This window comes from Lindgomyces ingoldianus (genome assembly GCF_010093535.1).
Source record: "Lindgomyces ingoldianus strain ATCC 200398 unplaced genomic scaffold BDR25scaffold_20, whole genome shotgun sequence".
Lineage (NCBI taxonomy): Eukaryota > Fungi > Ascomycota > Dothideomycetes > Pleosporales > Lindgomycetaceae > Lindgomyces > Lindgomyces ingoldianus.
In genome coordinates, this window is record NW_022985181.1 from 36,515 (window position 1) to 59,955 (window position 23,441).

General features: G+C 41.8%; 5 protein-coding genes across 5 annotated transcripts; 3 read left to right on the forward strand and 2 right to left on the reverse strand.

Annotated features, from left to right (window-relative positions):
* The first annotated feature begins 3,544 nt into the window (after positions 1-3,544).
* On the forward strand, positions 3,545-11,613 carry BDR25DRAFT_263382 (uncharacterized protein). Its single transcript, XM_033686816.1, has 5 exons — positions 3,545-4,377; positions 4,434-9,192; positions 9,243-9,527; positions 9,598-10,013; positions 10,068-11,613. Exons 1-5 carry the CDS (start codon positions 3,659-3,661, stop codon positions 11,452-11,454), a joined length of 7,566 nt encoding a protein of 2,521 aa, XP_033546360.1. The 5' UTR covers positions 3,545-3,658; the 3' UTR covers positions 11,455-11,613.
* On the reverse strand, positions 11,515-12,884 carry BDR25DRAFT_304302 (methyltransferase domain-containing protein). Its single transcript, XM_033690181.1, has one exon. The coding sequence runs from the start codon at positions 12,828-12,830 to the stop codon at positions 11,685-11,687; it is 1,146 nt and encodes a 381-aa protein (XP_033546361.1). The 5' UTR covers positions 12,831-12,884; the 3' UTR covers positions 11,515-11,684.
* A 1,906-nt stretch (positions 12,885-14,790) lies between these two features.
* On the forward strand, positions 14,791-15,809 carry BDR25DRAFT_304304 (NAD(P)-binding protein). Its single transcript, XM_033690182.1, has 2 exons — positions 14,791-14,922; positions 14,983-15,809. The coding sequence occupies exons 1-2, from the start codon at positions 14,850-14,852 to the stop codon at positions 15,786-15,788; spliced, it is 879 nt and encodes a 292-aa protein (XP_033546362.1). The 5' UTR covers positions 14,791-14,849; the 3' UTR covers positions 15,789-15,809.
* A 241-nt stretch (positions 15,810-16,050) lies between these two features.
* Positions 16,051-18,386, forward strand: BDR25DRAFT_304305 (acetyl-CoA synthetase-like protein). Its single transcript, XM_033690183.1, has 5 exons — positions 16,051-16,475; positions 16,525-16,645; positions 16,703-16,978; positions 17,029-17,380; positions 17,444-18,386. The coding sequence occupies exons 1-5, from the start codon at positions 16,291-16,293 to the stop codon at positions 18,199-18,201; spliced, it is 1,692 nt and encodes a 563-aa protein (XP_033546363.1). The 5' UTR covers positions 16,051-16,290; the 3' UTR covers positions 18,202-18,386.
* BDR25DRAFT_356209 (uncharacterized protein) lies at positions 18,278-18,993 on the reverse strand (the record flags this gene model as incomplete). Its single annotated transcript, XM_033695592.1, has 5 exons — positions 18,278-18,366; positions 18,409-18,691; positions 18,719-18,812; positions 18,845-18,893; positions 18,987-18,993. The coding sequence occupies 5 exons, from the start codon at positions 18,991-18,993 to the stop codon at positions 18,278-18,280; spliced, it is 522 nt and encodes a 173-aa protein (XP_033546364.1).
* Positions 18,994-23,441: the final 4,448 nt, after the last annotated feature.

A 23,441-nucleotide genomic window follows, 5' to 3' on the forward strand; every position in this document is an offset into this window, starting at 1 on the left:
CTTTAGAGGGGAGTAATATAACAGCGCGTACTGCGTCACATGCTCTGCAACTTAAGCTCCCTTGCTTGCGCAACAAGTAGCGTCTTTATGCAACAAGTAGCGCCTTGGCTAAGGGCACACATGTATATTTAAACTCGCAGAGCAGCTCCTCTGCTCCTTAGTTTAATCTAGTTAGGTTACACCACCTCTTGCTTGTAGCTTAAGCATGCCGATTGTGACACTAGTGTAGCTTTATAAAGAATATTAAAACTTAGTACAGCTTCTAGAATAATAACATATATAACTTTAATAAATAGGCTTTATAATAACGTATACTATAGGCAAGTTGCTTACACACCTAAGTTGCTTACTTTTACTAAGACTATACTAAACTAATCTTTTTATACAAATGCATTTCTAACAACACTACTTAGATATGCTAAAAGAATGTTAGATAAAGCTTACACCTAAAGCTTTTAAATAAAACATAGCACTTTTAAAAGAATATGCTGTAGCTATATGTACAGTCTTTTAAAAAATACTAAAGAACTAATATACTAGACAACCTTTATAAGCTAATTATAAAGCTAGCTTATAGAAACAAGATAATAATAAAAAGTAGGTAATTATTAAGCATATACTTAAGTTAAATGCATAAGGATTTTTTCTCTTAGATAGTAGCTCTATAGCTAATTCTTTACACGCTAAGTATAATCTAGGCAATGTTAGCATAAGCTAGCCTAGTATGTTTATAAAGTGTTATCTAGAGCTTAAAGTAAAGTTTAAGAATAAGTATAACTATAAAAAAGCCTTTTATGAAAATTCTAAAGTAATTTAAAGCTAGTTTAGCCTTATAAAGAATATTAAAGCTAAGTATAGTATTTAGAATAATAACATATACAACTTTAATAAAATACGCTTTATAATAGGCTAGATAACTATTAACTATACTTACACTTAAAACCTTACTTTACGCTTTAGATAACACTTTATAAATATACTAAGCTAGTTTATAATAACATAGTCTAGATTATACTTAGCGTGTAAAGAGTTAGCTATACTAGCTACAGCTGCTATCTAATTATGCTTTTTATTATTTTCACGCCTTTATAAGTTAACGATATAATTATCTTATAAAGGTTCTATAGTGTATTAGTTATTTATTATTTTTTAAATAACTTTATATATAGCTATAGAATGTTTCTTTACAAGAGTTATGTTTTATTTAAAAACTTAAAGTGTAAGCTATATTTAATATTCTTTTAGTATGTTTAAGTAGTGTTGTTAGGAATACATTAGTTTTAAAAAAAGTAGTTTAGTGTAGTTTTAGTAAAAGTAAGCAACTTAGATGTGTAAGTAACTTGCTTGTAGTTCGTGTTAACATAATTATAAAGCTAACTTGTAAAAATTAACTAATTTAAAAAATCTTTTATTATAAAGTATATATATAACTTAGATTTATACAGATTTTTTTACTTTAATTTATAAAAGATATAGCTAATAGACTATAAAGATATTAACATTATAGTCTAAGCTAGGATAAGCTATATTAGCATAACCTAGGCTATAAAGCTTAAAAAATGTTTTTCTTAAAAGTATAACTATAAAAAAGCCTGATGTAAGAATCTTATAGTTATATAAAAGTAGTTTAAACTTATATCTAACACTATTACTAAGTATAGAATCTATAAATATAATCTATAAAACTTTATTTTAAATAACTGTAATAACGTACTTTATAGACAACTTACTTACACACTTAAGTTGCTTACTTTTTCTAAAACTCTACTAAACTAATTTTCTTACATTAATAATTTCTAACAACACTACTTACATATGTTAAAAGAATATTAGATACAGCTTACACTTTAAGGTTTTAAATAAAATGTAAAACTTTTAAAGCAACATGCTATAGCTATATATAGTGTTTTTTTTAAAAAATAATAGATAACTAACACACTAGATAACTTTTAAGTTAATTTTATAGCTAACTTATAAAACCTAAGTAATAATAAAAAGTAAGTAATTATTAGGCATATACATAAGCTATATATATAAGGATTTTTCTTTTAGCTAGTAGCAATAGCTAATATAGCTAATTCTTTACACGCAAAGCATAATCTAGGCTATGTTAATATAAACTAGCTTAGTATGTTTATAAAGTGTTATTTAAGGCTTAAAGTAAAGTTTAAGCTTAAGTATAACTATAAAAAAGCTTTTTATAAAGATTTTAAGAAAATTTAAAGCTAGTTTAGCGTTATAAAGAATATTAAAGCTAAGCATAGCATTAGAATAATAATATATATAAGTTTAATAAAATAAGCTTTATAATAAGCTAGATATCTACTAACTATACTTATACTTAAAACTTTACTTTAAGTTTTAAATAACACTGTGTAAACACACTAGGCTAGTTAATGCTAATATAACCTAGATTATACTTAGCGTGTAATAAATTAGCTATATTAGCTATATCTGCTAGCTAAGAGGAAAATCCTTATATATATAGCTTAAGTATATGCTTAATAATTACTTACTTCTTATTATTACTTAGCTTTTATAAGTTAGCTATAAAATTAGCTTATAAAAGTTATCTAGTATGTTAGTTATTTATTATTTTTTAAAAAACTTAATATGTAGCTACAGCATGTTACTTTAAAAGTGTTATATTTTGTTTAAAAGCCTAAAGTATAAGCTATATCTAATGTTCTTTTAGCGCGTCTAAGTAGTGTTATTAGGAATGTATTAGTGTAAAAAGAGTAGTTTAGTAAGGTCTTAGTAAAGGTAAGTAGCTTACGTGTGTAAGCAACTTGCCTGTGACGTACGTTATCTACTTCTAGCTTTAATTAAAGGTATAGAAAACATAAACTAAACCTATTTTAGCTAAAATAAACTATATACTAGTAAATAAACTTATAAAAGCTTTTACTCTACTAAAACACTTTAAGTTTATCTAATAGATTAATTTAAAATTATTAACTATACTACTTAATAAGAAAAATTAGTAAGAAAAGCATTGCACTATAGATAGTATATAGATACTGCATTCTATAAGCTATTTAAGAAATTGTATTGCAAATTTAATATAGAAATCTTTCTCCTTTAAGCTATAACAGCTTCTACTCTCTTTGCTACAGCCTCTACTGCCTTTACTCTAGCCTCTTAGCTATTGCCATAGCCCTTACTGCTTCGGCTGTTATAGATGTAAATAAATACTCTGCGGCAGAGCACTTGGACCAACACAATGCACTTTACTCCATCAGCTTCTCACATAGGTGCATGACTATTAACCTCTTTCTGCAACAACCTCGGCGACCCCGACGCTGTCAGCACACCGCTGGGGTTAGTTGATCCCTGCTGCATTTCGCCGGCTGACGTGGACTGCCTGGGGGTTACACGTGAACTCGCAATGGAGGTCAGCGTCGATCAACGACGCACTTCCGGCGTCTCTTTAGCCGCCAACGCAAACAACAACATGGTGTCTGAGTGGTTGGAATTGCCGCCAGCATCAATACTGAGTATAGGTTAGCGTGAAATGGTCTTGATATACCTGAATGCTCTCGACCTTTTGGTAGTGGATAGTGGATGCCTGGTTTCTACTATCTCTTCAACTAGCCTTTTGTATACACATCTTCAACACGTATCTTGCCTGTTCTAAGGAATTTTCCAGTCGAAAATAATGAACGGTACCAACGGCGCTGGCCAGAATGGGATCCATACTGTCAACGGAACGTCGAGGAAGGAAGCGTCTCCGTGTGCCATATTTGGTCACGACATCGCTCTCCCAGCACCTACAAAGGAGACGAATGGCTACGGTATTGCTCCTCCAACAACTAGAGGGGGGATAAATGGCAACCATGTCGCGTCCGAACCATCCACAAAAGAGACTAATAGCAAGGTCTTCACGCCCATGGCTATTTGTGGGATGGCTTGCCGTCTTCCCGGGAATATCTCTTCACCCTACGATCTGTGGAAGTTTCTTGCCGAAGGCGGTGACGCTCGCAGCGAGGTACCATTGAACAGGTGGAATGCCTCGGCGTACTATTCAGCTACGAAGAAGCCTGGTTCCTCGAGAACCAAACACGGCTACTTTCTTGATGAAAGAATCGATCTAGGTGCTCTAGATACCTCGGCATTCCCAATGGGACGCACTGAGCTTGAACGCTTGGACCCGCAACAACGGCTATTGCTCGAAGTCGCACACGAGTGCCTTGAAGATTCCGGCGAAACGGGTTGGCAGGGAAGCGATATCGGTGTCTACGTTGGGTGTTTTGGACAAGATTGGTACGACGTGCTCAACCGCGAGGGTCTGAAGTCCAACGCATATCAAATTCTGGGCTCGCACGACTTCATGGTCTCCGAACGCATTTCCCACGAATTGGACTTGCGTGGTCCTAGGTAAGCATCACCTACATACAAAATTTGTGTTTCTACATAATAACGCTTTTTGATAGTTTGACGATACGTACCGCCTGCTCTTCTTCGATGATTGGCCTAAATGAAGCCTGCATGGCCATCGCAAAAGGCGACTGTAAAGCGGCCATCGTCGGTGGCACCAGTCTTTTCTTATCTCCGAGTACCGTGACGAGTCTGTCGGATCACGGAGTCTTCAGCCCAGACGGATCCTCCAACACATTCTCTGCCAAGGCCAATGGTTTCGCAAGAGGCGAAGCCATTGTTGCCATCTACATCAAGAGCTTGGACGAAGCACTCCGCGATGGCAATTCCATCCGAGCTGTCATATCAGGAATTGCAACGAATTTTGACGGCAAGACTGCAAACATGTCGATGCCAAGCGCACTAGCTCAAGAAGCAGCGATTAGGCGAGCGTACCAGGTTGCCGGCATTCAAGATTCCGAAGTCTGGAAGACTGGGCTGTTCGAGTGCCATGGTACCGGTACCGCGGCCGGCGATCCAATTGAGACTCGCGCCATTGCCAATGTCTTCGGAGCCCATGGCCTATATCTCTCATCAATCAAGCCGAACCTAGGTCATTCAGAAGGAGCCGCAGGCGTTAGTGCGATCTTGAAAGCAGTTCTCGCACTAGAGCATCGCACGATTCCGCCAAGTATCAAAGCGTGGCCAGTCAATCCCAAGATCCCTTTCGAGAGCGGCAAACTCGCGCTGGCAAAAGAATGCATTCCGTGGCCGGCCGGGCGTTACGAGCGCGTTAGCGTCAATTCTTTCGGAATCGGAGGTGCCAACGCCCACGCCATCATAGACTCCGCCAGCAGCTATGGCATTGTTCCTGTGCCGGCCCACAATGGGGCACATGACGTACCATCGGACCTCCCGCACTTGTTCGTATATTCTGCGTACTCGAGCAAACCATTAGAACGCATGGCACGCAACATCGAAAGATATCTCGATGCAACCTCGGAGTCGTTTGTCGACATTGCATACACCCTCGCTCGTCGGAGGCAACATTTACCACACCGGTCCTTCGTCGTTTCCGCCAAAGACAAGCCCGGCGAAGCCCCTCCGGCCCTAACTCAGGAGGTCGTCATCGCGCATACTGTTGTGATGGTTTTCACAGGCCAAGGTGCTCAATGGCCCCAGATGGGCAGAGACCTCATCCGCTCAAATCGTATCTTTGCGAAGGTTGTTGAGGACATAGACGTCGAGCTCCAGCGTCTCGGCGCCACATGGACGGTCTATGATGAGCTCCGCAAAACTTCTAGAACGACTCGGGTCAACGAGGCCGAGTTCTCACAGCCGTTGTGCACGGCAATACAGATAGCGCTTGTTGAAGCGCTTGCTTCTGTCGGTATTAAGCCAGCTGCTGTCGTGGGTCACTCTAGCGGCGAGGTTGCAGCTGCCTACGCTGCTGGCGCTCTTACGTTAAGGGAAGCTATTGCTGTTTCATATCACAGAGGAATTATTTCCAAGAAACAGACCAAAAAGGGAGCGATGGCTGCTGTAAGCTTAAGCTGGACCGAAGCACACAATTATCTGCTTCCCGGGGTTGTAGTAGCATGCGAAAACTCCCACAGCGGCGTGACTCTTTCTGGTGACGTGGATCAGCTCGAGCTTGTTGTATCCAACATCAAGAAAGCACGTCCAGGGGTACCTACCACCACTTTGAAAGTGGAACGGGCATATCATTCACATCATATGGTGGAAGTAGGCGAACCATATTGCGAGGCTATGGTCGCCTCAGGGGTTGTGGGCTCCCAGCATTCCGTGCCTTTCTTCTCCAGTGTCACCGGACAATGTCTGTCTAGCGACGTCAAGCAACCGCAGCTTGGGCCGCGATATTGGCAGAAGAACTTGGAATCTCCTGTACGCTTTAAATCAGCTGTTGTCGAAATTCTGAAGGAAAGCGATATTTCAAATCCTGTCTTCCTGGAAGTTGGACCGCATGCAGCGCTCGCGGATCCAATCAGACAGATCCTTGCCAATGAGTCGCAGAAGGTGCCTCATGTACCAACTCTCACGAGGCGAAAGGGCGGTACTGAAAGCTTTCTAACATCTATTGGCAAGCTTTGGACCCTGCATGTTAATGTTGACTTCGCAGCTCTGATGCCGCATGGCCTGACATTATCTGGCCTTCCTTGCTATCCTTGGGACCATCAGAAAAGCCACTGGTATGAGCCAAGAGTTTCGCGGGAATGGAGACTGGGTGGCCATCCTTATCATGATCTTTTGGGAAGAAAGCTCCCTGAAAGTACGGATCTGGAGCCCCTTTGGAGAAACCTCGTCTATCTGCAGAATGTACCCTGGATCTCGGACCATCGCATTGACAGCGACATTGTCTTCCCGTTTGCAGCGTTTGTGGCCATGGCTGCTGAGGCAGTCCGGCAGATCAGCGAATCTCAAGACACTGTCGAGATGCGCAATGTGACTGTCAGCAATGCACTTCCGATTAGTGAAGAGTTGCCAACCGAAATCGTAACCAGTTTTCGTCGCAGCCGTCTGACAGATTCGCTAGATAGCGACTGGTGGGACTTCACCATAACATCCCACAATGGCCATATCTGGACAAGACATTGCACTGGCCAAGTGCGCAGTGGCTCCGATACGCTGTCGAATGAAGTTTCTTCAACTCCGGTCCCGGATACGTTTACGCTTCCTAGGAAGGTGGATGGCCGGAGTTGGTACGAGGCAGTCCAACGAAAGCGGCTTCGCTACGGTCCTCACTTCATGAGTCTGGAAGACACTACCTCATCGGCAGTAGCACCGAGCAGGGCTTCGGCTAGGTTACGCAACAATTGGCACGGCGATGAAGCCAACTATCATCTGCACCCTGTCATCGTCGACGCGTTCTTCCAGCTCTTGAGCGTCGCATCGCACAATGGTCTTGTGCATACGTATCGTCGGCAAGTTCCAACTAGTATCGAGCACCTCACTATTTCGCGGTGCCAATCGGAAGACCTCCAGGTGTACTTGGAAGGGAATCTGGACCATGAGGGCGGAGCTTCTGGACAAGGGCTATGTATAGCAGGGTCTAAAGTTGTATCACGATTCTCAGGGGTTCGAATGACTCTGTTTGAAGGCGCCGATCCAACAGCGAAGAATGACTTCCCACTGACAGCTCGGGCTCAATGGGTGCCACACGCCGACTTTTGGAACATTGAAACACAGTTCAAGCCCGTGAGTGCCAATTCCAGTGAAATGATGGTTCTGGAAAATCTTGCTCGTTCGGCAATCCTGTTTTCGCAGCAAGCGCTATCCCTCAGTGTCAAATCAGACTTACCTCATCTACAAAAATATGGAGCCTGGCTAAGCGAACAACCTACTACCTCTCCGGAAAATGGGAAAGATTTGGCAAATTCGATCCAATTGATTGCTCAGGGCCTCGAATCTACCCCGCTCTCATATACAGCCAAAGCGATTGCGACCATCTGCTCCAACATTGACTCGATCCTCTCCGGTGAGCGAGACATCTATGGCATCCTCACCACCGACGATGTTCTTGAAAAGCTACTCGAGTATATGTCGGAGTACGACCGGTCCGAGTTTTTCCACAACCTTGCGCATTTCAAGCCTAACCTACGAATTCTTGAGCTTGGAGCTGGCTCCGGCGCGGCAACAGCCAAGATCCTACCGTACCTACGGCATGAGAAGGGTCAAACCCTCTTTTCGAGGTACGTGGTCACGGATGCCTCGATGGGCCTTGTCAATGCAGCGAAGGAGCGTTTCAAGAGCGTCACAAATCTGGAATTTGCTTGTCTCAATATTGAAAAAGACTTAGCGGACCAAGATTTTGAGGACGAGGAATTCGATCTCATCATCTCAGCTAGTTTCTTGCATACTGCAACCAACGTCGCGAAGAGCCTGTCCAACGTTCGGAAGCTCCTGAGCCCAAAAGGAAGACTGCTCATGCAAGAGTTAGCCACAGGTCAAACTTGGGCTAAATTCATCCTGGGCACATTGCCTTCCTGGTGGTCCGGCGACGGCGACGGCGGTCAAGATGGACCATTCATGAGTCGGGAAATGTGGATCCAAAAGCTCAACTCAGTTGGATTCACACGCGCTGATTTTGTGGAAAATCTTGGTCAAAGTACAGTTATTGTTGCTCATCCAGAGCGAGGAGAAGTCCAATCCCGAAAGATTACCTTGCTTTACGAACAAGAATCCATCGAAACCGTGAACGTTTCCCGTGAGCTTGAGGAGCGCGGATATGCAATTGACCGTTGCACCATGAGCGATAGCCCAATTGCGGGACAGGACATTATCGCGCTCATGGATCTCGACACGCCATATCTGTGGGATCTCACTACTACAAATCTGGAAGCCTTTCAGAACTTTGTCAAAGACCTACAGGGATCTGGCGTTCTTTGGGTCACACGACCGTGCCAGGCAGGCGTTAAGGACCCAAGATTTGCGCCTATCATCGGACTTTCTCGTACGATGAGATCGGAACTCGCGGCCAGCTTCGCTACGTGTGAGACAGAAGAGTTGACCTCGACAGCAAATATCAACGCTCTGGTCAATGTAGTCTCGAATTTTCGTGATCGGAGACATGACGGCGTGCTGGGTCCGGAATTTGAGTATGCGATCTCAGACGGGACCGTTCTAGTCAACAGATTCTTCCCATTCGACCTCCCGGCTGAGATTCAAGATATCGAGTCAACCCAGCTTCAGGAAGCAGAACTTACCACCAGCAAGGCAGGCCAACTCGGCACTTTGCATTGGTCTGCTCGGGAGCCTGTAGCCCCACAGAATGATGAGGTGGAAGTCGAAGTGCACGTGACAGGACTCAACTTTAGGGTGAGTATCCTGGATATCATCGGCCATATTTTCAGCTAACCCCATTGCAGGATATCCTAGTTGCCATGGGAATCTTGACGCTTGCTGAGACACATTTCGGCTACGAAGCTGCGGGCGTAGTCCGAAAACTTGGTCCGAATGCGACCAAGTTCTCCGTGGGTGATCGTGTTGTGCTCATGGGGCGCAACACTTTTGCGACTACGGTCACACAGTCTGAGCTACTTTGCGAAAAGCTCCCAGACTCTGTTAGTCTCCTTGACGGCGCTGGCTCTCCTCTTTGCTTCACAACGGCAATCTATGGCCTTGTGGACATGGGGCGGCTTGAAGAGGGACAAGTGAGTGACTACCACCTTCACAATTTCCATTCATACAGACGAGATGCCTACTAATTCAACTATTTGACAGTCTGTGCTTATTCATAGCGCCGCTGGTGGCGTTGGTATAGCTGCCATTCAAGTCGCAAAGATGCTCAAGGCGACCATCTATGCAACTGTGGGTAGTGTCGAGAAACGAAAATACTTGACCAAATTCTTCGGAATTCCAAAGGAAAATATCTTCGATTCGCGTAGCACAACCTTTGTAGCTGACCTAATGCGGCAAACTGGCGGTAGAGGGGTTGATGCGGCTCTCAACTCGCTTTCTGGTGAGCTGCTACACCAAACCTGGAAGTGCGTCGCCAAATGGGGTACGATGGTTGAGATCGGCAAGCGAGATCTGCTGGGATCTGCCAAGTTGGACATGAAACAATTTGCGGACAGCCGTAATTATTGTTGCATCGATATGGATCAAATGACGCAAGAGAGACCCAAGGTCATTGACAGGTGAGTCTTTTTGCCTACGCTTCAACACGTTGCATAGTTAATAACTGTCACTAGATTGCTGCGAAGGTTAATGGAACACTTCCGCCAGGGCACTTTGCAACCCATTCCGCTGGCGCACGTGTCACCCGCGTCTGAGATACCAGAGACGTTCAAACTTATGCAGCAGAGTAAGCATATTGGGAAGATGGTAGTGGAGCTACGGAACAGCCAAGGAGAGCTTCTGGTGAGTGACGTACAAGCACTACAGAAGCGGCCGGTTGCACTCGACAGTTCTGCAGCATATATCCTGGTTGGAGGATTAGGTGGCCTCGGGCAATCAATTTCACGCTACATGGTTCAGCAAGGAGCCAAGAACCTCATATTCCTGTCCCGAAGCGCCGATAGGAATGATCCGCGGTACCGAGACTTCATCCACGAGCTTGAGGAAATGGGAAGTACCGTCCAGTGTGTCAAGGGAAATGCGGCGCGGCTAGCGGACGTCGAGCGGGCGATAGATGGGGCGCTAGCTCCCGTTAAGGGGATCCTCAACATGACAATAGCGCTGGCTGACGAAGCCTTCCTGCGGATGTCGATTGAGGAGTGGAACACGTCAGTCGAGCCTAAGATCAAGGGCACCTGGAACATCCTGGAAGCCACCAAGTCACGGGGTCTTGAAATTGACTTTCTGGTCCTCATTAGCTCCTTATCTGGCATTGTTGGCCAGACAGGCCAGGCCAACTACTCTAGCGCGAATACGTTCCTCGATGCATTCTCGCAGTACAGCACAAGCCAAGGGCTGCCGTGCACTGCCATTACTTCGGGAGTCATGGAAGGCATTGGCGTTATGAGTGGCAGCATTGATCTCCTCAAGAAGCTGCAAGGCTCAGGTTGGCGCTTAAACAATGAAGCAGAGCTCATTGAAATCGTGGATTCAGCGATACAACTCACGGTCGCTAAGCGGACCATCGAAAAGAAGCGGACACCCGCAACTACTTCCATCCAAGAGGTCGACAAAACCAGGTTCATCTTTGGGCTTTGTCCTACCGTGCCACTCAGCAGTCCTGACAGCTATACAAACTTACGAGCTGATGTTCGCATGGCAGTCTATCACAACTCCAAACGCCAGAGTGCTAAATCGGCTGCATCAGAGGATGCGCTACGCACGCTGCTGACTATAGCAAAGAAAGATCCATCCGTCCTGGAGTCCAGTGAGAGCGTTACAACTCTCGCCTTGGATATTGGGAAGAAGCTTTGCAGCTTGCTGCTACTTCCGGACGATAACTTGAGCCCTTCGATGAAAACGGGCGAGATGGGACTAGATTCCATGGTAGCTGTGGAGATGTGCGCTTGGTGGAAGCTCACTCTAGGCCTCGAGATGAGTATGTTGGAGATGGTGAGCATGGGTACGTTGGAGGCTTTGGGACACCGGGCGGCGGATGACCTTATTCGTCTCTACACTTGATCATCTATGAGGGCTTCTCAAACATACGGTTAAAATACAATCAAGGATATTATAAGCCTAAAGTTCGAATATTATCGGAGAGAAAATTTCGAAATTACTGTAACAATTTGCAATCTAGAAGGAGTAGAAATGTAGTGAAACCTATCTTTCGGGCCTTTGATTTATGTCCCTACGCATTTGGGTATGCATGGAAGCTAAATAGTCTGGCTACATGTTCATTTTATTCTAATCTAAGACGCCATCGCCCAGACCAAGTTCTGGATCCTTGACTCGGGACGAGCCCCCTCGTTCCAGCCGACGTAGCCAAAGCCAACGGAGCGCAGTACCTTCTCCCAATGTTTTGGGCTCTGCAAGGCGTGTTGTCGCCCGTCCTCGAACGCCCACCATCCAGAAATCAATCCAAACGCAACATCAGCCCAGAGCATCTGCGTTGTCAGCTCATGCATCATGATGAATCCATCCGGTCGTAACATCTTGTGGACATTTTTCAATGAGACAGACAGATCGCGGGTCGCATGGAAAACGTTGGACCCAATGACGATGTGCTGAGAGTTGCGCAGCGCCTCCTCCGGTTCCTTCTCGATGTCCACAACTTTGTATTCCATGAATTGGTACTCTTCAAGCTTTTTTTGCGCCGCGGAGAGGAAGACAGAGCCGATATCGCTCATGGTGTATATCACTGGTATGCCAAGACGAGCCAGCACTGGGACAATCTTAAAAGTTGTACCACCAGTACCTGCGCCGACTTCCAGAATTCGCAGAGGTCCGGCGTTCTTTGGCCATTTGCTGCCAATATTTTCGAAGAAAGCTGCCCATTGCTGGAGGATTGTGCTGAACAGCGGGGATTTAGCGTAGAAATTTCCCATAAGCGTGCGACCTTCGTCGGAGCCGAACAGTAACTGCAATGGATCTTCTTTGCCAGATATACAATTAGCGAAGGATCCGCCAGTTCTCTGCACAAGTCCGAGTTCCCACTCTTGCTCAGGCATATCGTCGAAGAGGTCTTCCAGCATGTCCTCAATCTCGCTGCTAGGACATGCCACCGATGTGCGAACGATTTCCTCGCCTTTGGTCTCGATCAAGCCAGCTTTATTTTCCAAAGCCTTGTACATGTAGTTGATGAGCTTTTCGTGCCTTGGGATATTTTTGATAGGTGCGAGCTTTGTTCCAGGTGTTGCCGACCGAAGAGGGCATCCAAGCTCTTCGAAGGCATTGCAGAAGACTGCGATCGCCAACTCGTCCGTTCGTGGGATAAACTCCGAGCAGTAGGCGTCGATCTTGTTCTTCACGATGTGGTCGTCTATGGACCCACGCGTGGCGCGAAAGGCGTCCAAAACAGTAGCAGAGTTGAGTTCGCCAGCCTCTTTCGAAGGCATCTTGAGGTTGATATTCGGAACCTTGGTGTTACGCGTAGTGGTATTGTTGTTGCGTTTGCTGTTGTAATGAGAACAATTTAGCGAATTGTGTAATCTTCTGTGACTCTTCCTTCGTCTCGTCGACTATTCCACAGGAAATCATGCTCTCGGGACAGAGGCAGGAGGATCTTACCCTAGTCGTTCTATCACAATTGAGGAAGGTTTTGATGTTTCGCACAAGTATGACGGGAGGAGAGAGGAGAGAATTGCCTGCTGGACCCTCACCGGACGACTGTCCCAAAACAGCATAGAAGCAGTTGAATCTTCGCAATTTTGTTTCCACGGAGATTGTATCAATCGAAAGCCGATGCGTACACGTCAATGCTGTTGGGATGAATGGAGATGACTAACGCCTGTTACTCCTAGACCATATTGCGCTGCATGTCTTCATGGTATCTCTGGTTGGTCTGATGTAAGACTTCTTTATGATGGTAGTGGCCTAACCGATGCAATACTGGAACGTGGTGCGCTATTCGTGGGGGTTTCAGTGAGATGCGCCCGCAACATGGGGACAAGTGAACATTTTGACGACAGCAGAGCTTGTGGGAATGTTATGGCGGTAGTAGACTTTTACTAACTTGCAAAAATTAACTAATCTAGAGAAATTAGCTATTATAAAGCATAATTTATTTATTACTAAGTAGTCTACACAAGTAAATAGTCTACTTTAACAACATTTTTGTACTTGACTTATATTTTACTTTAACTACACCATCTACATTAATGAATTAAATAATAAAAATATTCTTATCTATAATATCTACTTTATAAATTGTATAAGTCTTAACTTAGTAACTTTACTAGTAGTAGTAGAGTACTTAGATATCTACTTAAATATAAAGCTTTACTATCTTAATCTAATATATATTTCAGTTAATTTAATAATAACTCTAGTAACTACTTATACTAACATGCTTATTATATAATATATAATAATAAAGTAATATAAATAGCCTTAGTAGGCATTTTTACGTCTATAAAATAATAATGTAGCTTCAGTAGAGGTGTTTGCAAGAGGCTGAGGCAATTAGGTGTAATGCAGGGTGGAAAATTTCCCACTAAGTCGAGTTTTGCCCCTTCACCTGTTAACAGTCCGCCGTATAATGTGAAATTATTGGCGTGATGAAAGGTTGCCGCGCAATCGCTAAGGCGCTAAAAACTACAGGATGACTGCAGCCTGTCAGCCCCATCTAGGTACGGTGCATTGGGCTATGAACGGAAGAAGCTCCGTTGCGGGAGTGGAGTTCCATGGGCCGCGCCGTTCCGCTAGTTTCCCTTTCGAGATGACTGCAGCTAATCAGCCCTAAGAACGGGCGATACAGGCGTTATTGGGGGCGAAAACCGGTCCCAGATATCCCGGAGCAGGGGGTGGGACAACGAGAACGAGAACGAGAACGGATAAAGCGATGAAACTCAATAAAAGTAATCACCAACGGGATGTGCGGCAAACAGTATGACTGCAGTCTATACCAGCGCGAATCACGGAACGCTCGGGGATTATAAGTGGGTTTGTAGGGCGTTAGGATTGAGAAGATGGAGTAAGTCGGAGTTACATAATAGTTCGGACGCAAAGTGCTCTTAAACAAAACCTGGATAAATTTCGGTATGCATGCGAAATCAATACCCGCGAATACATTTACGAGCCAAAGACAGAGTCACTCGTGAATTAGTCAGTGCGTACTCAATAAAAAAAATCCCAATAGACCTGGTTGAACTTCGGTATCGTGGCAACCACACATGAAAGCTTGGATTTGGTCGCCCAAGGAAGCCCATAAGTGTAATAGTCGGTAAGATCGACAGTAGTGTTTTGTAAACTAATACTTTCAGAAATTTCAGTCAAGGTATTTCCCTTGGCCGTAAAATTTTCCATTCTCTTAAAAACACATAGAACTGTGTATATATTTTCCCAGATGCAACCCGTGGAGTATTTCCTCAACTTTGTACCTTCCCTACCCTTCCGAAGCTGGAAATATTTGCCACATGACTTCGTCAAGCATTAATGAGTTGTTTCGCGTCGATGGATTGGTTGCCTTGATAACAGGCGGTGGCACCGGTGAGGCTCGAGCCGACAATATCATATCGCAGGCACCCACATGGCCACTAATACGACTAGGCATTGGACTTATGATGACGAAAGCCCTTGCTCTTAACGGAGCTAGGAAGGTGTACATCAGTGGTAGGCGAAGAGAGGTTCTAGACCAAGCTGCAAAGCAATCCCCACATGGCAACATCATCCCTCTTGTCGCCGATGTAAGCTCGAAGGAAAATATCGAAGCACTTGCAGACCACATACGAAAGGATCTCGGTCATCTTAATCTGCTCGTTGCCAATGCTGGCATATGGGGCCCTGGGCCAGGGCAGCCTCTTGGTACAAGCCTGCAGGAAGTTCAAGCAGAAGCCATGAAGACAACTATGGACGAATGGGACCAGTGCTTTCGAACAAATGTTCACGGTTGCTATTACTCGATCATGGCTGTTCTTGATCTCCTTGATGAAGGAAATAAAAGGAAGAACTATTGCAATGGCGAGGTGAAGAGCCAAGTCATTGTCACTGGCAGTATAGGCGGTTATTCCCGAATTGTTGGTGGACGCAACGCCTATCGCGCTAGCAAGGCTGCAGTAACGCACCTCGCTAAGTGTCTGGCCACAGGCTTCCAAGAATTCGGCATCAGAGTGAATACACTAGCCCCAGGCCTTTTCCCATCTGAGCTAGCAGCACCGCTAATTGAGAAGTATAACGGGTTCGCCGATGAGGATGGTAAGATAGACAGAAAGCGCTTACCGGAGGAGCGAAGTGGGACGGAGGAAGACATCACCGGAACGATGTTGTATCTCGTCTCAAGAGCTGGGGCCTACAATAATGGCAATGTGTGCGTTCTAGATGGAGGCATGGTTAGCGTTATGCCGGCCTCTTACTAGTTCTTCGTTCGTATATGTATCATAGACACACTACCTTTATGATTCATCAGCTGCATGATGACGGAAAATGCATATGCGTAGTCAACTCATTTACATTTTTAGGTTCGAGGTAGTATTGACTAGCTCCATCACTAGTCGGCAGACGAAACCCCCACAGTAGCACCGGTCAGGGCGTGCGGGGTGCTGCCGATTCTTCCGCACGGTGGTACTACGGCGATCCTACAGTCAACCTCGTTGTACACCACTTATTGAGTCACATAGTCAGCTATCGATCGGTGGGGCTCCTTATCGCTGTATCCCTGCTTCTTTAAGCATATTCCTACGTAGTGTCTAATCGGAGCAGCCAGAGCTGCATACCTGAATAGTGTATTCTTTCAGGATATCGAGGTATAGCCCGGGGAGCACTCGCTGTCTGCCCGGGGAACGTTTCAAAGCTCTTCGTTTCCCTCTTCCCATTCCCAAACTCTCATCTATCATACACCGATTGAATTAGTCATTGAAAATGGATCTGACTGGAATATCTGCGTTTCCGGACCTGGAGTTGCTTCCCAATTTTCTCGACAGAGTCGCAACAGAGGATCCAACTAGAGTTTGGATATCCTGCCCAAATGACGTCAATGACTTGTCTAAAGGCTTTCGAGACTATACGACTCGCGAATTAGCAAATTGGGTGAATCATGCATCATGGTATGCCCTTTCTGTCTATGCCGAAGCCAATCTTTCGCTGATAGTCCAGGTTCCTCGACAAGCACCTTGGCAAGGTTCGAGAAGGCAAGCTACCGACAGTCGCGTATATTGGGCCATCCGACATCCGATACTTACTTGTGCCGATTGCTTTGGCCAAGTGTGGTTACGAGGTCTAGTTTTCCTATACCGAATCCGACGCTGCTGCAATACAGCTAAATCTGCCATAGTCAATCCCACTTTCTGATCTTGTCTCGGCTGAAGTGCGCGTATTTCTCTGCGAGGAAGCAGGATGTAACATCCTAGTTTGTGCTCAGGGGTTTGGAGATAACGAGGTCGCGTCTCGTGAGACGATGAAGCGTGTTATCTTCCCTGAGCTGGATGAATTGTTTACGCCGGCGAATGCGCCACTCTATCCATTTGAAAAGACTCTGGAAGAGGTTCTGAACGATCCCTTCTTCATCTTGCACACATCTGGCTCGTCCAGCCCGAAAGGCTTCCCAACGGTAAGATTCCCTAATCTTAGAATGAGAGTAGATCCTAATGCCGAATATAGATGATACGTTACCCTCACGGCTCATGCTCGCTCAATGGACTCCTTAAGCACATCCCTGACTATGACGGCCTCCCTAGTCTGTACAATGTTATGAGCAAATCATCTAGAACTTATACTGGATTCCGTATCACTCATGCTGGGGGATTCTTTTTCGCCTTTCGCCAGATTTACATGGGCGTGACCGTTGTAGTCGGGGGTGATGATCAAGGTTCGATGAGGGCTATTGAAGGAGTGATCGACTATGGACGGATTGACAGTGCGGCTTTGGTGCCCAACAGTCTGAAGGAGATCAGCGAATCTCCGAGAATGCTGGAGAAGCTATCAAAGTTGAAGTGGGTTATATCTTCTGGAGGTAAGTTGATATCTAAACTCTCAGGGATGAATCATACTATTACCGCTTGCTAACCGTTAATAGCCATGTTGCCCAAACAAGTCGGCGATACAATCTGTAAGAAGGTTCATCTGATCAGCGTATATGGTTCGACCGAAGCCATTAGTACCACGTACTGGATACTTCCCACAGAAGATTGGGAGTATATCTACAACAATCCAGGATTTGATAACTTCCAATTCGAAGAGAGCGGAGAGAACCTTTTTGAAGCCGTATACTATAAGCATTCTGATCCGGCTCTCCGCCTTCATCAGGGTGTTTTCTGGTGCCTCCCTGATCTCGACAGATGGTCAATGAAAGACCTCTTTGCCCCACACCCTACCAGGAAGAATGCTTGGAAGTATGTCAGTCGCGCTGACGAGCTTGTCATCATGGAAAACGGCTACAAGCTCCTCCCAACGCCCTTTGAAGAAGAAGTCCTTGGGAAAGACCCCCGCATCAAGAGCGCCAGTATCTACGGAACGGCTAAGGAGCATCTCGCTGTTATCATCGAGCTTGTCGACCCTCCACCACCTTCTTACTTTAAGAATAAGGCCAAAGAAATGATAAGTGGGACAACGGTAGATGCTAGTGATCCCATTGTCGATGAAATTTGGCCTGTAGTCCAAACTGTTAACGACGAGTTAACGAAGTTCTCTACGAAGACCAGTCAGGTCCCCAAGCATGCTGTCATCATTGCAAACCCGGAACGGCCACTTCCGAGGACAGGAAAGGGGGGGGTACAAAAAGGGCTGACTGAGAAACTGTATCGGGGGGAATTGAATTGGGCATTTAGGGCTTGAGCGCAGGGGTTGCACATACCATAGGACATTTGAATAGAAGTGCAAGAATATGGTAGACCTAGATTCTATCTCAGCCTCATCGCTCATTTATTATGTGCACCGAAGGAATACATTTATACTGTCTCGGCGCCTGCTGGCTCGCTACTTCAGTTGATACTACCCTATCTCATAACCGAACAATGCGGAATTACATATAACAGTACAGACGGGCATCATAGATAATTGCCATGTCATTACTTGACCCACGAAAGACGAGGACCGATTGGAAGTTTGAAAGACATGCACTTCTTGCGAGGTCTTTCGGATAATCTCCGGAAATTGTTAGTTGGGGTGTTAATTTTCGTTCAGTTCCTTCTCCCACTGCAGCATCTGCTGAAACCTGCTCCTCTCTGTATTGTTCAGGTGTTTCAGCCTGCTCAGTAGTATTCCCGCTACTGAGACTCGCCGGTACTTCTCCCGTTGGTGGCCACATCAAGTATTCTTCTATTGACTGCATGCACATGTTCTAATAATCGACATCTGCATCCTCCTCCAATGCAAGCGTGTCTGTGGGTGTTACGCTGTTTTCAGCAGCATTTTGTTCTTTATTTGGGGTGCCATCATCTCCGCTGCTTGGGGAATGGTGCACAACATCCTCTGCGACTATATTGTACCCAGTAAAGGCGCATTCCTGATACGGAAATCTTCCTTCCCTGACCCACAACGGCTCCTGCGGCACTTACTATAGCCCCTTAGCTATTTGTATAGCCTCTGCTGCCGCTAATGTTAAAGATGTAAACACATACTCTGCATCAGAGCACTTAGACAATTTACAACACGTTTTACTTTGTTAGCTTCTACTATAGCTGTATGCCTACGTAACCTATATTTACAACAGTTTTAAGCCTAGTAGCTGCTCTACACAACTAATCGTAATTTTAACATCTATTCTCTCTTGCTACTTACCCTCTGCAACCTATACTGCTAGTTAACTATGTTAAGCATTATATTTTTTTTAAAAAGCCTTTAGATTATAATAATTAGTTCTATTTTAATAAAATGTTTATGTGTTGAAAATTAATATAATCTAGATAGAAAAAAAGTATGTAATAAGATTCTATTTCTAGTTAGCTAGCTAATAGGCTAGAATATTATATTAAGCTTAAAGTAGCTAACGTACTCTACAGGCAACTTGCTTACACACCTAAGTTACTTACTTTTTGCTAAGACTCTACTAAACTACTTTTTTTACACTAATGCATTTCTAACAACACTACTTAGATGTGTTAAAAGAACATTAAATATAACTTACACTTTAGGCTTTTAAATAAAACATAACACTTTTAAAGTAATATACTATTGTTATATATAAAGTCTTTTAAAAAATAATAGATAACTAATATACTAAACAACTTTTATAAGCTAATTGTACAGCTAATTTATAAAAGCTAAGTAATAATAAAAAGTAGGTAATTATTAAGCACATACTTAAGCTATATACATAAGAATTTTCCTCTTAGCTAGTAGCTATAGCTAATATAGCTAATTATTTACACACTAAGTATAATTTAGGCTATATTAGCATAAACTAGCCTAGTATGTTTGTAAAGTTTTAAGTATAAGTATAGTTAGTAAATATTTAGCTTATTATAAAGCCTATTTTATTAAAGTTGTATATGTTATTATTCTAAATGCTATACTTAGCTTTAAATCACTCTAGAATTTTTATAAAAAGCCTTTTTATAGTTATACTTTTGCTTAAACTTTACTTTAAGTTTTAGATAACACTTTATAAACATACTGTTGCGTTTGCTAAAAGGTTAACCTCCTAGCTAGCACAGCAGAAGAATATATATAGGCAGATAGTTGTATGCGACACACCCCCTAGCTTAAACAGTGGAATAAGAGAGGTAAAACAACCTTAACACACTCTCCTCTAGCCTAAGCAATAGAACTTAGAGACAGATCTAAATACAAGGTAGCCTCTGTAATAGGCGCACTGCCTAAATGCTTTTTGCTAAGCGTAGGAATTAAACACATAGTGCTTAGGGATAGTGCGTTCTAATTAGTGGAGTAGGGAGAGCAGGGGTGTAAAAATTCTCATGCGCTAACTATCCACACTACGCCGCGAACTAGGCTTATAACTGTTGCGTTTGTTAAAAGATTAACCTCCTAGCTAGCACAGCAGAAGGATATATATAGGCGGATAGTTGTATGCAACACATACTAGGCTAGTCTATGCTAATATAGCCTAGATTATGCTTAGCGCGTAAAGAATTAGCTATATTAGCTATAGCTACTAGCTAAAAGGAAAATCCTTACGTATATAGCTTAAGTATGTGCCTAATAATTACCTACTTTTTATTATTACTTAGCCTTTATAAGTTAGCTATAGAATTAGCTTATAAAGGTTATTTAGTATGTTAGTTATTTATTATCTTTTAAAAGACTTTATATATAGCTATAGTATGTTACTTTAACAGTGTTGTGTCTTATTTAAAAGCCTAAAGTATAAGCTATATCTAATTTTTTTTTAGCGTGTTTAAGTAGTAGTGTTAGAAATGCATTAGTGTAGAAACAGTAGTTTAGTAGAGTCTTAGTAAAAGTAAGCAACTTAGGTGTGTAAGCAACTTGCCTGTAATGTAAGTTAAGAATAAGCACTTAAAAAACTAATTACTTAAAGTCTTAACATAAATTACTACAACATAGACTACTACTAAGCTAGATAAAATCTCTTAGCATAACTAACGTTATATGTAAAATAGAATATATAATAATCTTCTAATTAATTTTAATGCTTCTTCTTTATTATTTTTATATATACATGTGTTATGCCTAGTCTTTCTACAGTTTCTATAGCGCCGTTAACATAGTAAGGCTAGTTTAGTATAATTACTACTATAATATACCTAATAGGCAAGTTAGCTACACAAGCAAGTTAGCTACTCTACTAAGACTCTACTAAAACTACACTCTATTCTAGCTTATATTACTACTATCTAGTTTCATAAAGTATAATATTATATTATATACTATTTTAGTACAACATTTGCTTCTATTTTATACATATGTAAGTTATATTTTACTCTATAGTACTATGTATAGCATTTTATATAGTTATACTTTTTATAAGTATACACTTTTTTAATTTTTTATTACTACACGCTTTTAACTTAGTAATGTTAAGTATAAGCTATTTTTAGCTATAAAAGTATTTTTATATTATACTATTATACTTTCTTCTACTTATCTCTACTAAGTTCTTAGAAGATAAGAGATGCTATGTCTTTTCCTTAACTAAATAGAAGAGGTGTATTATTATTATAAAACTAGTAATAAGTTAAAAAGAGATAGTAATGAAGCGCTAGCTTTTGTACTAATACACATGTTTATATAAGTAAACACTAGGTGTTATTTAAATAATTGTATAGTAGAGAATAATCTAAGTGTTTAGTTAATATTTAAACATAACTATAAATAGATAATCTAGCTAGAAGATCTATACTTATTATATATTCTTTTATTTCTTAGCTTAGTTGCTACTACGCCTTTAGCTACTTTTTGTTAGCATTACTAGGTTTATATCTATATTTTTAGCTATAACTATTAGCTATGTAACCTATAACATAACGTACACTACAAGTGAGTTGAAGAATTAGCTATATTAGCTATAGCTACTAGCTAAAAATAAAATTCTTACGCACATAGATTAAGTATATGCTTAATAATTACTTTCTTTTCATATTATCTAGCTTTTATAAGTTAGCTATACAATTTGCTTATAAAAGTTATTTAGTATGTTAGTTATATATTATTTTATAAAAGACTTTATACATAGTAATAGCATGTTGCATTAAAAGTATTATGTTTTATTTAAAAGCTTAAAGTATAAGCTATATCTAATATTCTTTTAGCATATTTAAGTAGTGTTGTTAGAAATGCATTAGTGGAAAAAAAGTAGTTTAGTAGAGTCTTAGTAAAAGCAAGTAACTTAAGTGTGTAAGCAACCTGCCTGTAGTGTACAATACGCTGCTTTATATACTTTTATGTTCTTTTTATGCTAGTTTGTTAAACCTTACATGCTTTTAGTAATGTTTACTTATTTATTACAGTCTAATACTTTTTTATTTATAACATATGCATTCTTTTTTACAGATATTATTCTATTAACCTACTTCTAGCTATGCTACACACTGTTAGTAGCTTATAAAGTAAGTGTTACTTCTAGTTATACATTCTCTAGCTTTTCTCTTTTATTACTCAACTTTTATAAGTTTTATTAACCTTTATTATGCTAGTAGCTTACTACGCTTGTTGTTTTTACTAAGCTAATTACGTTTGTTAGTTAGGCTATATAATATTAAAGCTATACTTTACTTATAAAAAGGTAGAAAACTTATATATCTTAACTTAAACTTTTAAGTCTTATTTTAAATGTATTTCTAAAAGCGTTTACTACAACCTATTTTTTTCTAATTGTTAAATGGGCTCCGACAGCTAGCTGCTTATAGTATGAGCACTTAAGTAGCAAGAGTAAGAGTAGTGTACAGTGTGCACAGCGTACAAGGTAGGTAAAGTAAGGGCAACATGTTTCTAGTTCTATTACTCTTATCTTTCCTCTATATAAAGGAAAAAGAGGATATTTAGATATTTATACATAAAAGTTTACACCTAAGTATTATATAACATAGATACATAATTTTGCTTATGCGTAATTACTTATATCTAGGCTATAACACTACTGCTATGTATAGACACTAGCAACTTTTCTTTTTATTTAAAAAGTTACCTTCTGTACACGTTACCTTTTTTCTGTTTATATAGGTCTATCTAATTACATTCTGCCTTTCCTTTACCCTATTTATTAGAACTTGCCTCTAGTAATGCTATGCGTTAGGATAGGCTAGTTGCGCTATGTAAATAGCTTTTCTCTTCTTTATCCTTTGCTTTCTAAGCCCTGCTGTACAATCCCCTAGCTCTTTTCTCTTTTTATATAGTGCTAGCAGTAATAGATCCTTATAATAAAAAAAATAAGTATATATAATATAAAAAAAAAACTAAAAAAATAGGCCTTATATAAAGGTGTTGTTAGTCTAGTTAGTCTAGAGCATCTTTGCGCACAAGATCTAGCTAGTCCACAGATGCTTCTATCTAGACAAAGAGGTAGTTAGTTAGAACTAATAATTAAAGAGCCTAATTTAGTGTTTTTTTTATATATACATTTACTAAGTTATTTTTACTATTAATCTACTTTATCTTAG

What these genes read in the sequence shown, in the direction of transcription:
- BDR25DRAFT_263382 (XM_033686816.1), top strand. Translation starts at nt 3,659, where the DNA reads ATGAACGGTACCAACGGCGCTGGCCAGAATGGGATCCATACTGTCAAC. An exon ending in TTGGACTTGCGTGGTCCTAG is followed by an intron (nt 4,378 to 4,433) that starts GTAAGCATCACC and finishes GCTTTTTGATAG; the next exon opens with TTTGACGATACGTACCGCCT. An exon ending in TGACAGGACTCAACTTTAGG is followed by an intron (nt 9,193 to 9,242) that starts GTGAGTATCCTG and finishes ACCCCATTGCAG; the next exon opens with GATATCCTAGTTGCCATGGG.
- BDR25DRAFT_304302 (XM_033690181.1), bottom strand. Translation starts at nt 12,830, where the DNA reads ATGCCTTCGAAAGAGGCTGGCGAACTCAACTCTGCTACTGTTTTGGAC.
- BDR25DRAFT_304304 (XM_033690182.1), top strand. Translation starts at nt 14,850, where the DNA reads ATGACTTCGTCAAGCATTAATGAGTTGTTTCGCGTCGATGGATTGGTT. An exon ending in GATAACAGGCGGTGGCACCG is followed by an intron (nt 14,923 to 14,982) that starts GTGAGGCTCGAG and finishes TAATACGACTAG; the next exon opens with GCATTGGACTTATGATGACG.
- BDR25DRAFT_304305 (XM_033690183.1), top strand. Translation starts at nt 16,291, where the DNA reads ATGGATCTGACTGGAATATCTGCGTTTCCGGACCTGGAGTTGCTTCCC. An exon ending in TGGGTGAATCATGCATCATG is followed by an intron (nt 16,476 to 16,524) that starts GTATGCCCTTTC and finishes CTGATAGTCCAG; the next exon opens with GTTCCTCGACAAGCACCTTG. An exon ending in GCCCGAAAGGCTTCCCAACG is followed by an intron (nt 16,979 to 17,028) that starts GTAAGATTCCCT and finishes TGCCGAATATAG; the next exon opens with ATGATACGTTACCCTCACGG.